This window comes from Telopea speciosissima, chromosome 3 (assembly GCF_018873765.1).
Source record: "Telopea speciosissima isolate NSW1024214 ecotype Mountain lineage chromosome 3, Tspe_v1, whole genome shotgun sequence".
NCBI classification, from domain to species: Eukaryota; Viridiplantae; Streptophyta; class Magnoliopsida; order Proteales; family Proteaceae; genus Telopea; species Telopea speciosissima.
This window is the reverse complement of record NC_057918.1, coordinates 51,794,142-51,819,613: the sequence shown is the minus strand read 5'-3', so window position 1 is coordinate 51,819,613 and position 25,472 is coordinate 51,794,142. Positions and strand designations below refer to the sequence as shown.

General features: G+C 41.7%; 1 protein-coding gene across 3 annotated transcripts in view; it reads left to right on the top strand.

Annotated features, from left to right (window-relative positions):
- LOC122656497 (electron transfer flavoprotein-ubiquinone oxidoreductase, mitochondrial) overlaps nucleotides 1–25,472 on the top strand; it is a 138,808-nt gene that overhangs the window by 36,654 nt on the left and 76,682 nt on the right. For all 3 annotated transcript variants that reach the window (XM_043851041.1, XM_043851039.1, XM_043851040.1), the window contains one exon: nucleotides 14,547–14,615. In XM_043851041.1, coding sequence (XP_043706976.1) covers nucleotides 14,547–14,615 — 69 coding nt within the window. The remainder of the gene's footprint in view (nucleotides 1–14,546; nucleotides 14,616–25,472) is intronic.

Sequence of the window (25,472 nt, the reverse complement as noted above, 5' to 3'; positions counted from 1 at the left end):
AACTAACAGTACTCACATCAACAACAATGTCTGGACGTGTGTGTGAGAGATAAATCAGCTTCCCCACTAGTCTTTGGTACCGGCCTTTATCAATAGGTTCACCCTCCTTTTATTTGAGACGGGCAGTAGCCTCCATAGGAGTATCTGAAGGGTGACACCCTAACAAACCAGTTTTAGCCAACAAGTCTAGGACATACTTCCTTTGGGAGAGAAAGATGCCTTTAGAAGACCTGGCAACCTCAATCCCAAGAAAGTACCGTAGCTTCCCTAGTTTTTTAATCTCAAACTCCTGCCCAAGAAACTTCTTCAACCGGTTGATCTCATCACCATCGTTGCCAGTAACCACAATGTCATCCACATAGACTATAAGAACAGTGAGTTTTTTACCAGCACTCTTTGTAAAGAGAGTGTGATCAGCATTACTTTGCTTATAGCCCACAGAAATGATGGCCTTGTGAAACTGACCAAACCATGCTCTAAGTAACTGCTTCAGCCCATAAAGTGCTCACTTCAATTTGCACACTTTACCTTGATTATTGTCACAAGAAAACCCTGGTGGAATATCTATGTACACCTCCTCACCAAGTTCTCCATTTAGGAAGGCATTCTTCACATCCAGCTGTTGTAGATCCCATCTAAGATTGACTGCACAAGATAGCAAAACCCGAACTGTATTCAACTTTGTAACAGGAGCAAAGGTCTCCTAGTAGTCAATCCCATATGTCTGAATGAAGCCTTTTACAACCAAACGTGCCTTATATTGATCCACAGTCCCATCAACCTTCTATTTGACCACAGACACCCACTTACATCCCACTGGTTTTTTCCCTGGAGGAAGAGCTACAAGATCCCAATTATTATTTTTTTTTTCAAGGCTTTCATTTCTTCCAACATAGCTGCCTTCCACTTTCCATCTGCATAAGCTTCTTGCCAATTTTTTTAGAACAAAAACAGAAGAAAGAGAGGACACAAATGCACGAAAAGACGAAGAAAAAGAACTATAAGAAACAAAGCGAGAAATGGGATGCAGGGTGTAAGTCCTAGTACCTTTGCGATGAGCAATAGGTAGTTCGAAAGGAGAGGTCTCACCAGGAGGAGGAGGAAGATCTGGATCCTGAGCCGGCAATTGGATAGGTATTGGTGCCACAGTGGATTGATGCTGCCCTCTTTTGGAGCATCTCTTTTGATAGGTGATGACATTCGAGTTGTCAATTCTCTTCTGAAAGTCACTGATGGTTCCCTGGACTGGAGTCAACTCCCCCTGACTAGGAACATCACCATCATTATTTTCTACAAGCACCCCCTATAAAGGAATCCCTTGGGAAGAAGGGGCAGCAGCTAAAGGAGGCTGGGCAGCCAAAGTAGGCTGGGCAGCAGCCGAAGGGGATGGGAGAGGAGGAACTTCAAGGGATGGAAACACATACACATCTGCACTAGAACTAGAATTCTCCCCCTGAAGATGTGGGGATGGATAATAGGAAAGGCTTTCATGAAAAACGACATCCATACAGACCAGAGTACGATGGAAGGGGGATGGTGACACTTATAACCTTTCTGGGTTGGAGAGTAACACAAAAAAACACACCGCAACCCACGAGGTTCAAGTTTGCCATGAGATTTCGTTTCTCTGGCATAGCACACACAACCAAACACTTTGGGAGGAACCACAAAGGGGGAATTCCCATGTAAAAGTTCTACCGGACTTCGGGAGTAAGAACACGGGAAGGCAACCGATTAACGAGATAGGTTGCAGTGGGAACAACATCCCCCTAATATTGGGAGGGAACATGGTGCGAAAGCATTAACGCCCTGGCCACTTCCAACAAGTGTCGGTTCTTCCTTTCAGCCATACCATTTTGGGCTGGGGTATCGACGTAACTAGTTTGGTGAATAATCCCATTATCAGCAAAATACTTTGAAATTGAGTTTCCCTATACTCTGTGCTATTATCACTTCTCAAAACCTTGAGACTAGCCTGGAACTGAGTTTGGACCATTTTATGAAAATGCTGAAAACAGGAAAAAACTTGACTCTTGGTGTGCATAAGATAAATCCATGTATGTGTAGAATGACAATCAATAAAAGAAAGAAACCAACGATGACCAGAAAGGGAAGTTTTACGACTAGGGCCCCAAACATCAGAATGCACCAATTGAAAAAGTGAAGAACTCCCTTTATTTGAAATTGAATAAGTTGAATGTGTCTGTTTGGCCAGAACACAAGCACAAGAAAAAATTCGGTCTTATCACATGTTTTGAAAATAAAGATGCTAAAATCCCTAATGGAGGATGACCTAATCTAGAGTGCTACTAGTAAATTTCAGAAGAGACTAAGGAGTTCTGATGTGGAGATGGTAATGGGGGTGGAGTGAGACGACCATCATCAAGCATGTACAAGCCACCATGCATTTTACCCAAACCAATTGTCTTCCCAGAGGCCAGATCCTGAAAAACACAATGGGAAGGAAAAAAAGTCACTTTGCAGTTAAGATCATGAGTAATACTACTAATGGAAAGAAGGTTAGTAGTAAAATTAGGAATATGCAAAACAGAAGACAAAGGAAGGGAGGAAGCGCAGTTGATGATTCCTTTTCCAGATATGGAGGAAAGGGAACCATTAGCTACTTTGACCTTGTCTTTCCCAGAAGTGGGAGAATACCAATGGAATAGGCTAGAGGAATCGGTCATGTGATCCGTAGCTCCAGAATCTATGATCCAAGGATGGGAAGCTACAGAAGCACAATGACCACCAAATGGAATACCTGACCGGGCAAAGTGTGAACCTGAAGGAGCAGAAGAGGTGGCAGGAGCTGATGTAGTAGAGGCAGCAGCAGTGGAAGACCTTAGCACTTGTAGGAAAGCCTGTAGATCATCCTGGGATAGACCAGTGTCAGTAGCCAGGGCTGTAGGAACAGATTCAAAGTGGTTCGCCTTATTTTTTGTCTTCTTCTTTGCAGCCCCTTTAGCCTTAAAGTCAGTTGGTTTCCCGTGAAGCTTCTAGTACTTCTCTTTGGTGTGGTAAGGCTTGTGATAATGCTTACAAGTAACAGTCCCTGTAGTAGAATCACCAAGAGAAACATGTCCGACAGGTGCAGGGGTAGCCTGGGCAGCAGTTTGGAGGGCTGATCTGTCAGTAACAGGAGGGTGGGGCATAGTTGCCCGACGGTTCTCTTCAGAGGAGACCAAAGCATAGGATTGTTCAAGTGTGGGAAAAGGAGAATGACCCCAACACTTGAACACGAATCTGGTCATACTCCATGTTCAAACCAGCCAAAAAATCATACACCCTGGTTTTGTCCAGATGCTTCTTATATGCAGTGATATTGGTAGCTGTAGTGGGATGGTAATTAGAAAAATGGTCCAATTGCTGCCAGATACTGCACAAAGTAGCATAGTACTTGGAGACAGATAACTCCCCCTGAGTAGTATTATTGGCCTTCTTCCGGAGTTCATACACCTGTGCATCATTACCGAGCTGTCCATATGTCTTCTTGCAAGCAGACCAGATCTGATGGGCTGTATCAAGGAGAAGGAAACCACTGACAAGGTCTGATTGCATTGAGCCAATCAAATAGGACATAAATATACCATTGTTGGAGATCTATCTGGTCAAGAGAGGGCCAGGGGCAGTCGGCATAGTAATAGTACCATCAATATGGCCAGTAAGCCCATGGCCAGCAATAGCAAAGTATGCCGAGCGAGACCAGATCAAATAATTGCTCCCATCCAGTTTGATAGGATTAGGGAGGAGATCACGGTTGTCATTCCTACCAAGCCCATCAGCAATAGAAGTGCCAGTAGAGACTTCAGAGTCACCCATAATGCAGTAGAGAAACCCAAATCGCAGAGAAGGGCTGTGGTAATGAGAAACCCAAGAATTCCTTCAAATTAAGGGCTGCAAATTGGAGGAGAATCCCCTTTCAATGGGAGAATATATGTCTCCAAAAATCAGCAGCAGCACACAAGTGTAACCCCTACTTGTTTGGCTGAAATCGATGTAGGGAAGAATGGGCCCAAAAACTGAATTGTTGAAGCTCAAATAGAAGTCGATGCCTTTATAAGTAGAGAAACAGCCTTCAAAAAATCAGAACCAATAGAAGTCACCAACTCCTAGATCGATAATTGTCAAGGATTTGAAAAAAAACCCTATTTTTTGTGAAAAATCGATCTTAGGAGGTCTTGAATGCAACTAGAGATAGGAACTGAATCAGAGGAGAAAGCCTGCTGCAGTTCTTGGTCTTCAAAGAGGAGGATTGGTCCCTTGTAGCAGAGATGGAAGCAATCCCAAAAAAACCTGAAGTTCCAAATATCGCAGACAGGTAACTTTGTCCCTATCGATCAAAAAATTGCAGCATGGAAAGAGGTAATTGAGGGCAGCAACTGGATCTATAGATCACCTCATCAGTGCTGCCCTAGTGGGAGAATGGAAGCAAGGGGATCAAGACAGAAGAAGAAGAAGAAGAAGGAGAAGAAAAAATCGAGATTGAAGGGGAGGAAAAAATCGAGAATGGAGGGAGGGGAAGGTCCGTAATTCATAACCTGCTCTGATGCCACGTTGAGAGGGTTTAGAATTAGAGAATAATGTTTCGGTGGTCTAAGGTAGACCCCAAGCCATATATTTATATTAACAGATAGAAAATACATGGACAGAATTGTCCTCAACATAGCTGACATGGCTGTACATGAAATAAATATAGGAAAAAGACCAGAAAACCCCCACGGTATTCTGGTGTACATAATTCAACATATATGTTGGACACTATTTGCCGGTCTATGGCCTTTCAGTGTCCTTTTTTTTTCAGTCTTAAAATTAATTATTTTAATTTCTGTAATTTTCAAATTACACAATTTATTTAGATGCGAAGTATAGAAATCCCTTCTCGTGGCTTTTAAATAATTACAGAAATTATGAAAAGTAGGACAAAAATTCTGTTTTACTTCGAAAATTCCTTAAATTTACTGAAAGCATTGTTGATGTATTTCACATTGCAAATGATGATTCAAATCTCATTCCATTGTATGGTTTTTTCATAAATTATGATATTATTTTTCTTAAAGAAATTATATATATACATATATATATATATATATTTTTTTTTTTTTTTAATTAAGAAAAAAATAAGAGAGCTAGGGGAAAAATAGGAATTAGCTAAATGGTTGTTTTAGAGTTTGAAATGTTGAATTGCTAATAATAATGTATGCTTTTTTATATGTAACAGCGTAAAAAAGTGTGAGATTGCTGCACAATGGCTGAGGATGGACGGAGAGATAGCATAGAACCATTGAGAGCTATAGGAAACTACAAGAAAAAGGCAAGGTTTAGGTATTGTCTAAAGGTTTTAAACTTTGGAGGGGCTACTAGATTGAATCAGCATTTGGTTGGTGGTTACTGTGATGTGGCCAAACGGTGCTAAATTCCTTATGAGGTGGAGCAGGCCGTGTCTAAACACTTACGGGGAGGAAGACTAAAGAGCACAGAAAAGCAAAGGGCAGAAGAAAAGTTTGATGAGGCAGTCTTATAGAGACACCATGGGCAGGGGCTGCATCTGATGACTCTGACAGTGATTACAGGCCTAAGGATTTTGAGACAGGCAGAGTATAGGGAGTTCCAGCAGGCCTAGTGAGAGAGCTGACTGTCACATCAGATTGAGAGGGTTAGGGCTGTAGAGCTGGGCAAAGGAGCAGTTGGCTCTGGTTCTAGAGCAGCTGGATCAGATGCAATACTAGCAGGGGAGAAGAGGAAGAAGCAGAGGTAGGACGATTTGCCTTTCAGGAGATCCCAGAGTGTGAGGGCACCGACACCAAGCACCAGCATCCCCATCTCCAGATGATGATCCCCTTGAGGTTCTTCAGCAGGATCCTCTAGTGTACAGGCAGCAGGATACCAGACAGAGAACTATAAAGCAAGCCTGGGGTAATATGAAATAAAAACTTGGTGATGTTGTTTCCAACTTCTTCTACCACAACATACCAGCTATTGCTGCTCAGGGATCATACTACCAGGCGATGCTTGACACTGTAAGGAGAGCTGGCCCAGGAGTGAAGGGGCCCACTTCCATGGGAATGGAGGAATGTCTATTTGCCCCGACAAAAGAAAGAGCTTGATGAGTATATAGACACATTGAAGCTTCAATGGGGGACATATGGAGTTACTGTGATGTGTAATGTAGTCCTAGATTGGTAGGAGACCCAACTACGAGCCAGTAAACCAGGATCTGTTATGAACAGGTAGTCTGATTGAGGCAGAATATGATTTTAGGTCAAAATTAGGGTTAGGGTTTGAGGTGTTGGTTATGTTAGGCAGGTGTAGGGGAATCTATCAGTGAACGTTACGTTAAGTTTTGATGGAAGAATGTATGCTGAAATGAATTGGCAGCAAGTCAGGTTTAGAGATAATAATAGGAAATCAGGTGGTTGAATGGGCTTAATATTTAGGTTGAGTGTGGGTAGGGTGGAGGGGAATATATGCTGAAAGTTACGGCTAAATCAGATGGTTAAATCTGAAGTTATGGAGGTTTCCTAGTAGAGATAGGAGAGAGGGGTAAAAGTGTAATTTCAGACAATCGGATGGGTGGATGGTATGAAACTTGGATCGAGCCTTTTTTAGGGTTTGAGGAAGATTCGATCAAAATTTTAGCAGGTTCTAACGGTTAGATTTGGCTGGGCATAATTCTCGCGGAAATCACCTTGCATATGTGACCTTCTAGAAGGGAAGAAGAATAGTTGCAGGTTTTCAGTTCTAGACTTACTTGTGGATGAAAAAAAGATTGGATCAGACTTGCGGTGATGTTGTAAACTTGAACAGTGCTTGATGATGTAGAAACACTCTTGAAATCAGAACTTGAATGTTGAACTTGAACGTAACAGAAATGGAGAAAACAAATAACCAATTCGTACCACCCGGGCTTCCCACCGCAAGATGTCAATCAGATCAAACACCAATTCCTTCAAATGATCCACCCGAACTTCACATTGCAAGGTGTCGATTGGATCAAACACCAACCCCACCAGCCTTAATCAAACACAAGACAAAAATCTTCAATGGAGAAGAAGAGCAGCAAAATGCTTTTCATTAATCAAAATTCTTGTGCAATACTGGCCCCCTTACAACCTTATATAAAAGACTCAAAATAGACTTCTACATCAAAAAGGAAAGGCCTAACCCAATCCTTAACCCATTTGGTAACTTAAACTGACTAGGAAACTGAAACAAGTAAAAATTATGCAACAAGGGATGAAAGAACATAAAAAAGGGCGTACCCAGTGCATGAGGACCCGGCAAATGCGGGGTTTGGGGAGGGTCATAATGTATGTAGCCTTACTCCTACTAACGCAGAAAGGCTGTTTGTAGACTTGAACCCTTGACCACTTGGTAACAATGGAGCAACTTCTAACCGTTGCACGAAGGCCCGCAATGAAAGGAACATAATATTGATTAATTATGTTGAAATAATTAAAGTAGAAACTACAAATTACAAAGTACAGTGAACAATACATGGACACCTAAGTATTCCATGTCCCAACAACACAATACTATGACTGTCTACTGACATGAACTATGATGTGCTGGATCGAGTTTACTCATGGTCCAATGGAGCCGACATGCATTGTTTACCTGAAATAGTTGAATGTGGCCAAATCTTCCCCAGTAAACAACAACTGATCTCTTTGGAGTGATGTGGCAACCCCTAGCAGTGTATTCTAGTAGCTTGTAGGCGTGATGTGGAAAAAACCCAAGTTTCCAGCGCTTCTCCCCTTCTCCAGGTTGAAACCACTGAAACTAGTGAGTTCTGGTCCAACTTTTTGCCAGAACTCACGGAATGAGGTATATTTATGCCTTAGTTTTGTGTCGTTTTGGTGAGACGGTACAAACAGTACTGAAATTCGCAGGCAAAATTTTGGTTGGAATAGTGTGTTGTATATTGCGCATTGTATTTCGTCTCAGTGACTTCGAAACTACCGAGATTTCCAAAATTTCGGCGGGTTTTCGAACTATGGCTATGTCACATGCCAAAAATCAACTGTACAATGTAGACTTTCTATTTCATGATTCCCTGTCGAGTGAAAAATCCCTGTGATCAACCAGCTTTCAACTGTGTATCTTTAATTTATATCTAATGTAAGTCTTGATTTAGCAAAGATTGATACTATCAAACTACAGCTGGGACATTGTTGTCACAACATCTAGGCGACCCAAGGCATCGGAGGGGGCCTGGAAGTCGAGGCAACATCAACAAGTTGCCTAGGTAGTGCCTCGGCAACCAAGGCGCCCTTCCAGCAAAGGCACTTGGATGCGACGCCTTGACATCTATGGCTGGGGAGTTTATTTAAAATCATCCTCTACGTTGCTCTTTAGGAGAAAATGAAAACCAGAGGTTTTGTTTGCAATTATCAGAATAAGAGGAGCTGCATTCCATTGCCTAATGCAGTATCCATCATGTAATTTTTTTTGTGGGGCGGGGAGGGGGGGTTATATTTTCTATCAAATTGGAGCTGAACCAGTTATATTGGCCAAGTAGGGAAGGATTTGGATTTGTACTCTGCATTGTATTCCATGAAATCTTATCAGAAATCAAAACCAAATATCAATCTAAACCTAATCCTTAGACAAGCCAATCCAGAATTCATATTGTTAGATATATGGCCAGAATACCGTGGGGGTATTCTGGACCTTTTCTTTGTTATTTTGTTAGTTTTTGTATTATGTGGTTTAGTCCCACATTGCTCATGTACATATTTTACTATTCAATTATTCTTATAAATAAGAATGTGCTTGGGATGGATTAATCATCCAAGCATCGAGTTCTAAATCTGGTCCTCTTAACATGGTATCGGTGGATTAGAACTCGGTTGCAATCCACGATCTCCTTCCCTCTCTAATTCTCGATCTTTCTCCCTTTCTCTTCTCTTTTCTTCTCTTCTTCCCTTTGTTTCGTTTTGTTCTTCTCTGTCCCCATAGGCAGCACCGATGAGGTGATCAATTGATCCAGCTGCTGCCCTCCTTTACCTCATCCCATGATATGAAGAATTGATCGATAAGGTGCTGCACTCCTTTGCTGCGAATATTGAAAGACTTCAGCCTTCATTGGACAGATTCACACTATATTACAAGGATTTTGTTCACTATATTGGAGCTTCGGACACTGCGGCAGATCAGTATTCCGGCACCTACATCAAGCTACATCAAGTTCCAGCCCTCAAGATCGATATCTCTTCACACTTTCGGGGGTTTTTCAAAACCCCGACAATTGTCGATCTTGGGGTTCCACTTATCGATTAATTCTGATTTTTTGAGGAGTGCTTCACATCTGTTCAAGTGTACTTGACTGCAATTTCAGCCTCACAGTCATTTTCCAGGCCTCATATCATCTTATCGATTTCGGCAATTTCGAGGGTTTTTTCAAAACCCGAAAATATCGATCTCAAGGTTTTCTCTTTCTTGTTGCTGATTCTTGGAGACACTTATTCCTTTATTATTAGAGGGCTTTCATCCTTGTTTCAGCCCTTAACTTGGAGGTGTTCTTGGCTTTCTCTTCACAACAGCCCTCTTCTCCGATTTGGGATTCTTCACTGTCTCCATGGGTGACTCTATGGATTCGATGCTACTTTATGTTGGTGATGGAAACAGCAAACCGAGTATCATACTTTCTCCAAATCCAATCAAGTTGGATGGCACCAATTACCTACTTTGGTGCAGGGTCCGCCTCCTTTGCCATTCTTGGCCGTGGCCTTCTTCGGTCATATTAGGGGATCCACCCTATGCCCTCTGAGGTTGGGGCTGCTCAGGACAGGTGGCTTGCCAACAATGGAGTTCTTATGTCCTACTTGATTGGTTCTATGGTTCTGAGATCTACAACACAATTTTCTTCTTCTTGATGACCTCGAAATTTGGGGCTGCTTGCGAGGAGACTTATGGACAGCTTGGGCAATGATGCCCGGTATATGAAATCGGGAAGAAGGTCCTTCACACTACTCGGGGAGGAATTGGCGGTCTCCAAATACTATGCTACCTTCGCGCAGCCTTTGCAACAATTGGACCATTTTTACGATTTTCACCCAATACAACTGCCGAGATATTACTTCTTATAAGCAACACATGGACAAGATCGGGGTTTATGATTTCTTAGCGAGGATTAAATGTGGAGTATGATCAGATTCGGGTTCAAGTGTGGGTCACAAGCCTTTTCCCACACTTAACAGTCCTATGCCCTCGTCTCCTCGAAGAAAACCGTAGGGGCTGCCATGTTGCACCCTCCTATTACGACGGATCGGCTCTCAAGTCAGTGCCCCTCCCACTCCTACACCTAGTGGCATTGCTTCTCTTGTGATTCTACTACAGGCTGTTGTTTGTGAGTCTTTGTCACAAACCTTACCACACCAAGGAGAAGTGTTGGAAACTTCATTGGGAAACCCGCTGATTTTGAAACTAAAAGGGTGCCAGACAAAGATAAAGACAGACCAAGGCCCATCGGGGTGAGAGGCTGACTCACTGCATGACTCACTCGCACGTGGCTGTTACATCCCCGGGATGATCTACGAGGCCCTCCTTCGTATGCTCGGGACTTCGCTGCTGCTTTGCCCTCTGCTACATCGGCCTCTGCCAATTCCTCGGCTCCTTGAGTTCGCACTTTGCCCGGTCGGATATTCCATTTGTAGGTCATTGTGGCTTCGTGGCTTCCCATCCTTGGATCATGGGTGGAGCTCACGAGTCATATGACCGGTTCCTCTAGTCTGTTTCTGGATATTCTCCCTTCGGGAAAGATAAGGTCAAAAGTGGTGATGGGTCCCTTTCTTGATATCCGGAAAAGGACTCATCAACTGCACTTCCTCTCTTCCTTTGTCTTCACATTTTTACATATTCCTAATTTTACTACTAACCTTCTTTCCATTAGTAGTATTACTCGTGATCTTAAGCTGCAAAGTCACTTTTTTCCCTCTCATTGTGTGTTTTCGAGATCGGCCTGCGGGAAGGCGATTGGATTGGGTAAAGTGCATGGTGGCTTGTACACCTTGATGACGGTCGCTTCTCTCCACCGCCTTTGCCTTCTCCGGCTGCATGATCGAACTCCTTGGTCTCTTGAACTTTACCAGTGGCACTCTCGGTTAGGTTCCCCCTTTAGGAATTTTAGCTCATTTATTTCCTCGTTTGAGTCACTTACTACTAAGGATGACTTTTTTGTGAGGAGCTTGTGTTACGCCAAGCAGACACGTTCAAATTATCCTATTTCAAATAAAAGGAGTTCTTCTTGCTTTAATTTGGTACATTCGATGTTTGGGGCCTGATCGCATGAAGCCCTCCCATTTACGGTCATCATTGGTTTGTCTCTTTTATTGATTGTCATTCTCGGAACACTTGGGTATATCTTTTGCACATAAAATCAGGTTTTCTCATGTTTTCAGCATTTTCATAAGTGATTCAAACTCGGTTCAGGCTACTCTCCAAATATTGAGAAGTGATAATGGAACCGAGTTCTTTGAATCACAATTTCAAAAATATTTGGCTGATCATGGCATCATTCACCAAACTAGTTGTGTTGATACCCCCGCCGAATGGTGTGGCGAGAAAGGAAAAACCGTCATTTGTTGGAAATGGCCGGGCTTTGATGTTTGGGAGGAATGTTCCTTCTCAATATTGGGGATGCGGTTCTCGCTTGCCTATCTTATCAATAGGCTCCTTCTCGGGTTCTTAATTCCCGTACCCCCTACGATATTTTTCTTGGGTCATTCCTCCTTTATTGTCCCCTCCCAAGTATTTGGGTGTGTGTGTTATGCTAGGGATACCGGATCTCCGGGCAAGCTTGAGCCTCGTGGGCTCCGTTGTATTTTCTTGGGTTATTCTCCAACCCGAGAAAGGTTATAAGTGTTACCATCCCCTTCCCGTCGTACCTTGGTGAGTATGGATGTTGTTTTCCATGAGACCCTTTCTTATTATTCTTCACCACCTCTTGAGGAGAGTTCTAGTGAAGATGTGCCCTTTGAGATTCCTCCACTAGAGGTTCCTCACTGGCCTGCTGCCCGACCTCCTTTGGTGATGCCCAACCTCCTTTGGATGATGTCCCAACTCCTCGGCTGTTCCTCCCTCACTTTAATGGGAATCCTTTACGGGGGAGACCATAGAAAATAGTGTTGTTAATGTTCCTCTTGGGGGGCGACTCGATCCAGAGAACTATTGGTGCATTTCGAGAAGAGAATTGACAATTCCAACATACTACGCTACACGAGGCGGAGAACCAGCAAGAGGGCGTTGCAATCCCCTTTAGCACCAATACCCATCCAATTGCGGCTCAGAGATCCGGATCCTCCATCTCCTGGTAATCCCTCTTCATCCGACCTACCTATTGCTCACGCATGAAAGTCTTAGGACTTGTACTTTACATCCCATATCTCGTGTTGTTTCTTATAGCTCTCTTTCTCCATCTTTTTCGTGCTTTTGTATCCTCTCTTTCTTCTGTTTGATTCCTAAAACTTGGCGGAAGCATCTACAGATGGAAAGTGGAAAGCGACAATGTTGGAAGAAATGAGAGCACTACATAAAAATAATACATGGGAGCTTGTGACTCTTCCTCGGGAAAGAAACCGGTTGGATGTAGATGGGTCTTCGTGGTCAAACGAAGAGGTGATGGTTACGTGGATCGATATAAGGCACGTCGGTTGCAAGGGGTTCGCTCAACTTATGGAGTTGACTATCGGAGACCTTTGCACCGATGTCGAAGCTCAACACTTGTCCGGGTGCTATTATCTTGTCTTATAAATCTTGGGTGGGATCTTGACGGTTAGATGTCAAGAATGCCTTCCTCCATGGGGAGCTTGAGGAGGAGGTATATATGGACATTCCACCAGGCTTCTCACGATGGCAGGACCAGCGAAGTGCGTAGTAGGCGTGCACTTTATGGGCTGAAAGCAGTCACCTAGGGCATGGTTTGGCGATTTCACAAGACTATGATTTCAGCGGGTTATAAGCGGAGTAATGCTGATCACACTTTGTTTATCGGACGAGTTGGTGACAAGGTAACTCTTCTCATAGTCTATGTGGATGATATTGTGGTCACTTGTAATGATGGTGATGCTATCGAGGATTTGAAGCTCCTCCTTGGCCGTGAATTTGAGGTCAAAGATCTTGGTCCTCTGAAATATTTTCTAGGGATAGAAGTTGCTCGCTCTTGAAAGGGCATCTTTCTTTCTCAACGAAAATATGTCCTTGATCTATTGCCTGACAGGCTGCTAGGTGTCATCCTTGGAGATACTCCTATGGAAGCTACTACAAAACTTAGGGAGAAAGAGGGTGAGCTGTTGACAAGGGTATTTATCGGGTTAGTGGGCAAGTTAATCTACCTTTCTCACACACGACGACATTGCGATTCTTGTGAGTTTGGTGAGCCGATTCATGCATGATCCCTATTCCTCTCATATGGATGCGATCCGTCGTATTTTGAGATATTTGAAGTCTGCTCCGAGAAAGGGAATCCTTCTATCTCCCACGGGTCACCTTAATATTGAGGCCTATCGATGCCGATTGGGCTGGTTCTCTGACAGGAAATCTATCTCTGATTCTTTGTTCCTTTGTTGGTGGGAACCTTGTCACATGGCGTAGCAAGAAGCGAGAATGTTGTGGCCAGGTCCGTCTTTGGCCAGAGGTTTCGTGCGATGGCCCAGGAATTTGTGAACCACGTGGCTTAGAGGATTATTACGGGGATATCGGTATTGCTATTCATCTTCCCATGATGCTTTATTGTGACAATAAAGCAGCCATTAACGTACTCATAACCATCCAGCATGATCGTACTAAACACGTGGAGGTTGACCGACATTTCATCAAGGAGAAGCTTGAGGCCGGCCTCATTTGTGTTCCTTTTGTGAAGTCTCTTGATCAACATGGCTGATGTGTTCACCAGGACTGAGTAGCAAGCTGTTTCATCCTATCTTAGTCAAGTTGGGCATGCATGATATATATGCTCCAACTTGAGGGGGAGTGTTAGATATATGGCCAGAATACCGTGGGGGTATTACGGACCTTTTCTTTGTTATTTTGTTAGTTTTTGTATTATGTGGTTTAGTCCCACATTGCTCATGTACATATTTTACTATTCAATTATTCTTATAAATAAGAATGTGCTTGGGATGGATTAATCATCCAAGCATCGAGTTCTAAATCTGGTCCTCTTAACACATATGTTGATCTTAAGTATTAAAAGTGCATGTGGATCAGATCTTGGATATGGTCTGTTGCATTTCATGCCCTTGCAGAAATTGAATAATTATGGAGTCCATTCCTTATCATTATAGACCCTTGTACTGTTTGAATATATTGGGAATTGATGCCTTGATTGCAAGGTTGGTCAACCAAATATAGCTAAACTAAACTTCTTTTTAAATGGATTCACATCCAGTTTTTTTGTATGTTTGGTATTTGAAATCGGTCTTTGATATCAACCAAATTGACCTGCCCAAGTTCTTTGTCAATTCTATTATCTTACTTTGTCATTACAAGATCCTTGTCAAGGTTTTGATTTCTGATGTATATTAGGTGCCTTTTGTTGGACAATGCAGGTTTCAATTGGCCTTGTGGTTGCATTGGATTATAAAAATCCTTTCTTGAATCCATATGAAGAATTCCAGGTAAAATTAATCCTGTATTTTATTTAAGTGTTCCATAACTATTTCCTATAATGCACCCTTCAGCGTAGAAAAAGGTTACTGATTCCAAAACACATACTTTACATGGCATATGCTCATACGGGTGTGACTGTATTGAAATTGTAAAGAAACCAGAGAAATAATGGACACAACCTATGCAAGGTAAAGAAAACAATAGGGCTCACGATTTATCTCAATGACGAAATCTTGAGTGGCATATCAAATTTATATTGCTAAAATAGTAAATATTACAAGTATACCCAGTCCACCGTAAATTACTCATAACCACATATATAAAACTGTAGTAGCATGCCTTGAGCCAGCAACTAGTAAACTTACTCTTGATCGCACACCGACTCTTGAAGGTTTCATTGCTTGTTTGATGAAAAGAGCTTAGGTCTTCCCCAACCGTGCATGCTTGCCGCCATGGCTGGCCTCCCTGGTGTATTGCCGTCACCACCCAGGTCTCTCCCTCCCAACCTTCCTTTCCCCACCCTAGCCCTATCGCCACCTCCCCATCTTAAGGGTGGATGGCCTGGAGTACACTCTTCAGTTAGGCCCCTTCGCCTTCCAGAGTGGTGCAGACCTAAAAGGACTACAAGCCAAGATCGAAAACTGGTAGAGAATAGGGTTTTGATCTGAACTTGGTTTGATTAGGCTAGGGTTGATTGACTGCTGGTTGTAATGGAATATCAGTGACAAGTTCTTAAAATTAATCCTGGTTCTGTAATGACCAGATTAGGGAATGCTGCAGGGACTGGGTATATGAACAGACACAAAAAGGTGAAGTTGTAAGGGGTTGGATTGAAGCTAACCTGCAACAAAAAGGTGCTGTTGTAACTTTGCTGATGGAAGCTTGAGGTTGAAGATGATAATACGAACAGATAAATTTGGCAAACTAGAGTCCCACTAGTTGCCCAACCATTGGAGTCCCACCGAGGTCACGATCGAAGGAGTCCCACCTTGATGCCACTTGAGTCTCACAGGAAAAAGTTCTCACAAGAGGATTTTTTTTTTTATTTTAAAATTCTTGTTTCTGAAATAGCAACCCACCATTCCATTATATAGCTTAGGAGGAGGCTTAATAGCCTCCTGGATCACATAAAAAAGACTGTTGGAATTCCAAGATTAATTAGAATTTCCATACCTAGAAACTAAAACCCATACTTAGATAATAGAAACCCAGTACATTGAACCCCTCCCCCAAGAAAACTAGAGACTTGTTCCAAGACTTTGGAACTACAAACAAGGAAAATAATAAATCTGCCTAGGAATATGAAAAGAGACTTAACCACCTAGATATATGAAAATAAGCTTACTACTAAGCCTAATCCTGTATTCTTTCCTTGTACCCACATTTTAGGTCGATTATAGTGGCCCATTACAAAGAAAACACATAGAATCAAAGGCTCAATGTATCCACCCAAGGCTTATTTCCAATAAAATAAGCCCATTATGTGACTTATCTGTATCAATTCTCCCCTGCTTGAAAAAAACTCGACCTCGAGAGTTTTGTAGAGACAAGGAAGAATCTTCATCTGATGAAAGTCTAGCTTCAGCCCATAATAAAATTCTGGCAGTCACAAACATAGGGAATGAAGTCTGAGAGACGTGGTCCTTTCTCCTCGGAGAACTTTGGTGGAACCATGAACTCTATATGCTCAACATCTGGGTCAATCTCAATTACAAAGTGTGTAATGACAGATTCTTCAGAAACTATTTCACTATTCTTGATCTCAATAGTGGAAAAAGTATCCGTAGAAATCTTTGGATCTGCATCAGCAATCTTTGCTTCAATGGAAGTGCTGAAATATTCGATCACTTTCTCCTCTACTGTTTCAGCTTGGTCTTCTGCTTGAATTTCTTTTGTTTTGTGTACTTCAATTTCTTCAATATAAGATGTCTCAGTAGAATCTTTGATCTGTTCAACTGTCGTTAACGATGCTTCAATCACTGTTTCTTTTTGTGTTTATCCAGTCAGTTCGTCCTGTGGTTGCACGGTTGGTGTGGTCATTATTGGCTTTAATCCTCTCAAAACTTGAGTCTTGTGTAGATTTGAGGTTCTTAGTATACAAATATTGTCAATCAGATCAATCTCACCCTTGCGCTGTTCTAGCCAATCACGACCAACTTTGATAATTCTCTTTGAACTTGGAAAGATTCGACATTAGGCGCTGTCATAGTATGAAGTTATTTCAAATTCAACGATCACTTGATTGGCAGGCTTGATTACTATCTCACCTGTCTGAGACAACATATCCACAATGGTTTGTTAAATGGTGTTGTCACGCGGTCACGCCATTGTTCACCAACAACCAACAAGGCTGTTCTTCCATTAGGCAGTCGAACTCTGGTCTTGAATATGAAGGGATTTGAATCAAGGTTATTCTTTTGTCCAGCCATGCTTTGATACCAATTTGGTGCAGACCTAAAAGGACTACAAACCAAGACCGAAAACTGGTACAGAATAGGGTTTTGATCTGAACTTGGTTTGATTAGGCTAGGGTTGATTGACTGCTGGTTGTAATGGAATGTCAGTGACAAGTTCTTAAAATTAATCCTGGTTCTGTAATGACCAGATTAGGGAATGCTGCAGGGACTGGGTATATGAATAGATACAAAAAGGTGAAGTTGTAAGGGGCATAGTTGTCATGGTGTCGCCATGCCGCCATGGCGTCATAACGCTGGAGAAGTGGGCATATCGACCACCGATATGGATGATGTAAGAATATCAACCGATATGGCCTCCATGTCGTTGCTATGGCGCCACCATGGACACCATACCACGACATATGGCCATGTCGGGCGACATGGTTGTTTCAAATTATAAAACTTAATTTTTTAAAAATAATTTTTTTTAACCATTTTTTATTTTAATGCTTTTTCCTTGACATAAAAAAAAATTAAAAAAACATCAAACAGAAAGAACTAATACACTATTGACTAATACACAATCACATATTCACATCAGCAATTTTTTTTTATTTTATTTAGATGGGTTGTTTATTAGCTTTATTCACTCAATATAAATAACGTTCTTGTAATTGTTTTTTTGTTTTGTTACTTTTGTTGTCACTTTCATATGAATCATATCTCAATTCTCATGATTTTTCAACTTTATTATCAGCAAGACTATTGCTATCAATTATTTGATAATCCATGATTTCATATACACTAATGGATATTACACTTTTATGAATTAAACCATAGTAGATTAGTAGTACACTTTCATGTTAATTTTTGATGTTATAGGATATATATTATAGCATACTAAATGACATTAAAAATAGAGAAAATAAAAAATAAAACATGGTCGATATGATTGCCATGGCAACGCCATGGCGGGCGACATGTCGATATATCGACATGACACCCCTCCACCGACTTGGATCGCTGTGACGACGTGACAACTATGGTAAGGGGTTGGATTGAAGCTAACCTGCAACAAAATGGTGGGAAGTTTGAGGTTGAAGATGATAAAACAAACAGAAAAATTTGGCAAACTGGAGTCCCACTAGTTGCCCAACCGTTGGAGTCCCACCTTGATGCCACGAGTCTCACAAGCAAAAGTTATCACAAGAGGATTTTTTTTTTTAAAAAAAAATTCTGGTTTCTGAAACAACAACCCACCATTCCATTATATAGCTTAGTAGGAGGCTTAATAGCCTCCTAGATTACATCAAAAAGACTGATGGAATTCCAAGATCAATTAGAATTCCCACACCTAGAAACTAAAATCCATACATAGATAATTTAAACCCAATACATTTAACCCCACCCCAAGAAAACTAGAGACTTGTTCCAAGACTTTGGAAAACTACAAACAAGAAATATAATAAATTTGCCTAGGAATATGAAAAGAGACTTTTTTTTTTGGGTGAATAAAAATTTCATTACCAAAAGAGAGGAGAAAGAAGAATTACAGAGGACCCCAAGGGGGAAAACCAAACCAGCCAGCCTAAACATTAGAAGATGAGGCCGGAGCTAGCAAATAAATATTAGAGAAACCCCAGGATTGAACAATGATTCTGTTCCTAGGGGTGTCAATACATGAACAGAGACTTAACTACCTAGATATATGAAATTAAGCTACTACTAAGCCTAATCCCGTATGCCTTTCTTGTACCCACATTTTAGGCCCATTAAAGTGGCCCATTACAAAGAAAACACAGAATGAAAAGCCCAATGTATACATGACCCCACCCAAGTCTTATTTCCAATAAAATAAGCCCATTATGTGACTTATTTGCATCAAAGAGAGGACCTTCCTCTCCACTATGTCTCTCCTTCCATTGTCGGCACTCAGTTGACTTTTTGGTATCTGAAACTTGCAAATGGGAAAATTCCTTTGTTGGATACTTCATCGGTAGTCATCCTCCCTTCAACATTGTGAAGCTTTGTCTCACCAAACAATGGAGAACTCATGGCAACTTCTATGCTTACTTGATGGATAACGGGTTCTTCATTTTCAAGTTTGCTGACGAAATTGATAAGATGCGTGCTCTTGATAGTGTAACTTGGCAAGTAGGTTGGAAGCAAATCTTTCTCCGGTGGTGGGATCGTCACCTACAACTTCATCAGGTCAACCTTTGTACCATTCCCCTGTGGATCGCTCTTTCTGGGCGTCCTCTCCACTATTGGTGCTCAAATGGACTAAGTATTGTTGGTTCCGTCCTATGTAAACCGTTCTATTCAGACAGTATGACCAAGAACAAGGATCATCTTGCATATGCCAGAATTTGTGTTGAAATTTCTGCTGAAGACACACTGCCATCCTTTATTACTGTCTCTGATGATGAAGGGTCTTCTTTCAATCAAGAAGTACTTTACGAGTGGCTACCTTCCCAATACCTCGTCTGCGAAGTATGTGATTCCCATAGTTGCTTGCCAAAGCCTGCCGCTGAAGTTGCAGTACCCTTCCCAGCTTGTATCCTTGCCATTGATAATGATCTTCCCCTCCCTGCTAGTTAATGTAAGGCTAGATTACAAGTAAACTAACCCTAAAATTACCCACAATACAATGAAACCCGGGCAGCAAAAAAACCCCTTAATTGCAGGTTAGTCTAGGTTGAGAACCAGAAATAGAATACTAATTTCCAACCAGCCAATGAACCATAAACTCTAATCGAGTCTAGGTCTTGTAAGGAAGGATTAGCCCTCCAAATTTAGGCCTATCCTGGTGGTCGGATACAGAGATAAAGGCTTATTACCAAATTAGAAAATAAGGTTCTTGTGGAATTCCGTGAATACTGGCTTAAGTCAGAGTGACTACAACCATCTTTATTTATAATAAAGAGAAGAACATTCTGGAATGAGTACAAGGACAGAAATACCCTTGTGACTATTCTACCTTTGAACCCATATTACAACACTCCCCCTCAAGTTGGTGCATACATATCAAACATGCCCAACTTGCTAATTATAGGAAAAAATAACTTAGTACTGATTCCTTTGGTAAGGACATCAGCCAGTTGTTCACTAGACTGAATAAATGGGATACAAATTATTCCTTGTTCTAACTTCTCTTTGATGAAGTGCCAGTCAATCTCAACATGTTTGGTATGATCATGTTGAACCGGGTTGTGAGCAATGCTGATTGCGGACTTGCTTCACAGTAGAGCAGCATAGGAAGATCAACATTCATCCACAGATCTTGAAGAAGCCCCTTGAGCCAAAGAAGCTCACAAATACCCTGCGCCATAGCTCGGAACTCAGCTTCAGCACTAGATCGAGCCACAACAGCTTACTTTTTGCTTCTTAAAGTAGTTAGGTTTCCTCCAAAAAATGTGCAATACTCAGATGTGGACTACCTATCATCAGGACTTCTAGCCCAATCTGCATCAGTGTATTCTTCTATCTGGAGATGGCTATGTGGAGAGAACAAGACTCCTTTCTCCTGGAGATGACTTGAGGTAACGGAGAATTCTGTATGCTGCTTCCAAGTGAGAAGAGCGAGGATCATGCATGTATTGGTTGACAAGGCTTACAGCAAATGTGATATCTGGCTGGGTATGTGAGAGGTAGATCAATCGATCAACCAACCTCTGATAATTGCCTTTGTCCACCGGGGTCACCTTCCTTACTCTTCAAATGTGTGTCGGGCTCCAGAGGGGTATCTGTTGGTTTAACCCAAGCATCCCTGTTTCTTTCAATAAATCCAAGGTATATTTCCTTTGAGAGAAAGATATGCCCTTAGCTGAATAGGCAACCTCAATCTATAGGAAGTACCTTAATCTACCCAAGTCTTTGACTTCAAATTCAGTGCCCAAATAAGTCATCAACTTCTTGATTTCCTGTACATCACTGCCCGTGATCACTATGTCATCAACATAGACAATCAACACTGTCACTTGCTGTCCTATCTTCTTAACAAACAATGTGTGATCAGCATTGCTCTGCTTATACCCATAAGCAATTATAGCCTTATGGAACCGGCCAAACCATGCCCTTGGTGACTGTTTTAGACCATATATGGCCTTTTTTAGTTTACATACCTTTCCCTATGTTTCTAAAGAAGTAAAACCAGGAGGTATCTCCATGTAGACATCTTCTTCCAAATCTCCATGCAAGAAGACATTCTTCACATCAAGTTGCTGGAGTTCCCATCCTTGATTCACAACACAAGCGATAATGACCCGTACAGTATTCATCTTTGCTACAGGAGCAAAGGTCTCTTGATAGTCAATTCCTTGGGTTTGAGTAAACTCTTTGGCAACAAGTCTTGCTTTGTACCTTTCTACTGACCCATCAGCCTTGTGCTTCACAACAAAGACCCATTTACAACCAACTGGTTTTTTTCCTAGTGGGGGACTCACCAAATCCTAGGTCTAGTTTTTTTCAAGGGCATGCATTTCTTCATTCATCGCATCCTTTCATTTTTTGTTCGGCTATTGCCTCATGCCAATTGTTAGGGATGGAAATAGAGGATAAAGAAGATACGAAGGCATGGAACGCAGGAGTTAGAGAATTGTATGACACAAAGTTAGAAATAGGGTGCAATGTACAACTCCTTTTTGATTTTCGAACAGCAATGGGTAAATCAAGACTGGGATCAAGAGAAGGCTTACTAGAAATCTGACTAGGAGCAAGACTTGGAGTAGGAACAGATGCCGATTGAGTAGGATCAGTGGTGGTGGTCTCTTTGTACAGAGGGCCATCCAGAGGAAAATCAGTTCCCCGAATGTACACATTTTCCTTTGTCTGTTGTTGCTGTCCCACTTCTTGTTCTTGACTTGTAACTCCATCTTCAAATTCAGCAGAAACATCCTCTATAGTAGGTATCTCAATGTCTAGAGGAGCAATCAGCGGAACCTCTTCACCATTTATAATTTCCCCCTGCAGAGGTTCCTGCTGTTGAAAGTAAGCCTCAGACTCCTGGAACACTACATCCATAGTGACAAACACTTTTCGGGTAGGAGGATGATAGCACTTATACCCCTTCTGGGTAGCAGAATAACCAAGAAATATGCATCGCAGCCCCTTTGGATCAAACTTGCCTTGTACATGGTGATTCCAGGCAAACACAAAACAGCCAAATACTTTGGGGGACACAACAAAAGTCGATTTCCCATAGAGCACATCCAATGGGCAGCGGCCATCCAAAACACGGGATGGAAGGCGATTTATAAGATATGTGGTTGTAAGGACAGCGTCACCCCAAAAACGAGGAGGAACAGCCATAGGAAACATAGGAGAACGAGCAACCTCCAAAAGATGTCGGTTCTTACGTTCAGCCACCTCGTTTTGAGCAGGAGTGTCAACACAAGAGGTTTGATGAATGATCCCATGGCTGTCCAAATATGACCGAAAAACACCATCCATACTCTCCTTCGCATTATCTGACCGGAGAATCTTCACCTTGGCATCGAACTGTGTCTCGACCATCTTATGAAATAAAGTAAAACATGTGAAAACGTCACTTTTACTTAGGGGTGTCAATAAAGCCCGGCTGGCCCGAACCCGCCCTGAGCCCAGCCTGGACCCGACCCTGATTTTTCAACCCTGAGGGCTGGTTTGGGTTTAGTTATAGTCTGGCCCTGGCAAGATCGGGTCGGGGTTTAGATCCCGGGCTTAGCCTAGCCCGTCCCAACCTGACCCTGTATTAATTATAAGTATATAATATTGCATATATATATATATATATTTTGGTCTAATATTTATTTATATATATAGCCTAATAAAAAAATTAAAAAGCAAAAGACAAAAAAAGCCCTAAAGGTACATGGGATTACAGACAAAATTAGGGTCAGGGTCAGGGTCAGGGTCAAGATAGGGTCAATCAGGGCCAACCCGACCCTGCTCGACTCTATCAGGGTCAATCAGGGCCGGGTCGGGTCAGGAAAAACCCTGGCAGGGTTGGGACTGGGTTGAGGGTTTCTTGGCCCTGGCAGGGTCGGGTCGGGTCAGGTCAGGGTTTAGGTTAAGGCCTCTAGGGTTGGGTTAGGGTTTAGGGCAGGCCCGGCCCAACCCGACCCATTGACACCCCTACTTTTACTATGCATCAAATACACCCAAGTCGTCCGGCTGAAACAGTCAATAAAAGTGACAAACCATCGAAACCCAGAGCTAGAGACACAACAGGCAGGGCCCCACACATCAGAATGTATCAAACCAAAAGGATGCAAGCTTCTATTATTAGAAATTGGAAAAATGCTTCTAGTTTGCTTTGCTAAAGTGCAAGCATCACAAGAAAAATTATTTTTATTACATCTTTTCACTAAACTAGGAAATAAAGTCGACAAAACACCAATCGGAGGACGGCCCAAATGACGATGCCAATTAATCAATTCAAAAAATGCAGAATCAAAATCAGAAGATGCAGGCTGAGATGTCAAAGCTGCCAGTCAAGCATGTATAGACCACCAACCACCTTACCACATGCAATCATACTGTCCGTTGCCAAGTCCTGAAACAAACAATGGGTTGGAAAAAATGTTACCTTGCAGCTTAAATCCCTAGTGTAGTACCTGAAATAAACAATGGGTTGGAAAAAATGTTACCTTCCAAACTTGGGCAGTAGCTTGAATAAAAATTAGATCTTGGACTGAACTTGAAAGAAAACTTGTAGAAGAACCACTCGAGCTTCACACCGCAAGGTGTCGATTGAATCAGACACCAATCCCACCAGCTTTGATCAACACAAAGCAAACCTTCACAGTGGAAGAGAAGCAGTAGCAGCTTGCAAGAGCAATTTAATTTTCAAAAGTGGAGAGTGAGGTGCTCCACGGTTTCTATCGCTTAATAATGACCCAAGGGCCTTACTCCTATTCAGCCTAGAAGTATGAACACTCCTAGCCGGCTACACTATTCCATCTCCCTTTCTAAATTCGTGGGAGGGTGGACCCCAAAAAAGAAAAAGAAAATACATTAAATAAAAGTGGTGACTTAAGTCACTTAAATTGAACCACTGGTTCAACCATGTTGGGTCGGTGCAATTTAAAAAACATACAATGCTGTAAAATAAAACTATGGAACTAGTACTACTACTACTTTTACTTGGGCAGAAGCTTCTTGTTCTTCTTGCGGATGTAGTGCTTCAGCTCTGCATCGGTGAGGAGCTCAATCACCATGCTGAATAATGTCTGAAACCATGGCCAACCTGTCAGAATCCATATTGTAAATAGCTCTGTCGCCAACTAAATGGAGGACAACTTGAACAAAGAAAAATTCTATTTGGGAGAAAAGGAGAATTGCAATTAGAACAGTATTATCAGAGTATAGCTTGAGAAAAAAGAAGCTTTACATGTGAATATAGACAAAGTATCACAAAATAACCAACACTCGTCTGACAGCAGATTAATTATTTATAATTTTCTTCCGTTGGAACCCTGAGGAAAGCCTAAGGGCGTCTTTGGTTCGCTAATTCTTTAGGTGCCTGTATTGATTATGGCTATAATTCCATAGAGAGACTTTCTGTGGATTCGTTCTCTTGCCAGATTAATTGTTTGGTTACCCTGATTTTGTGACCTGAATCTTCCTGAAAAACTGTTTGGTTACCCTGAGTCTGTCAGTTGGATTCATCTTGAATCTAACTGAAAAACTGTTTGGTTACCCAGTCAGCGAAAAAACGTTCTCAGCCAGAACAACCAGGAAGAAAGAAGAAGAAAAACCCATTTATAATTGTGAGGAGTGGAAAGAGAAACCATGCATGGTGACACATGTTATGAACCATAGGCAACAGATAAGAGATAACAAAAAAAAACCCCTGTGAAGAAATGAGTCTCCCTGAGGAAACAAACTTGTAGAAACCTCAAAAATGAGTAGAAGAAGGCAAAGACAAAAGAAGAAAAAATTGAAAATGCTGTATTTACCTTTAAAAAGTGCAGAGAAGGAAAGAAAACAAACATCCTTGTCAGAAATGTTGGAATTCGAGCATAACAAATCCTCTTAAAAGAAACCAACAAATATCCACTGAAAAAACCGTCAATTGCTGCACAGGAAAGGTTCAAGAGAGAGACAGAGAGCATATTCAATTACTCTGTTCCTAACTCAGATTCAATTACTCTATAAATATGCTTTCATGGATGATAATTAATACTGAAGTAATGGAACAGATCAGGTGAGAAGCAGGGAAGAATGTAAAAGGGAGAGGTTGGTTCTTTCTTTTCATATCTTTGTATGAGTCTTGATGGACTTGAACCATCATCGCCTGGGAACAAACCCAGGTGCTCTTCATTTTTTAGCTAAAGACTCACCTATCTGCACAAACTTGTAAGTGTATTCGAATAGAACAAAATGATAAAAATTAGAAAAAATATGAAAATTATCATTATTAGGCCACCTTCAAAAGTGCAACACTAGTTGGAAGAAAAAAACATGTGGAAGTGTTGGTTTTAAATA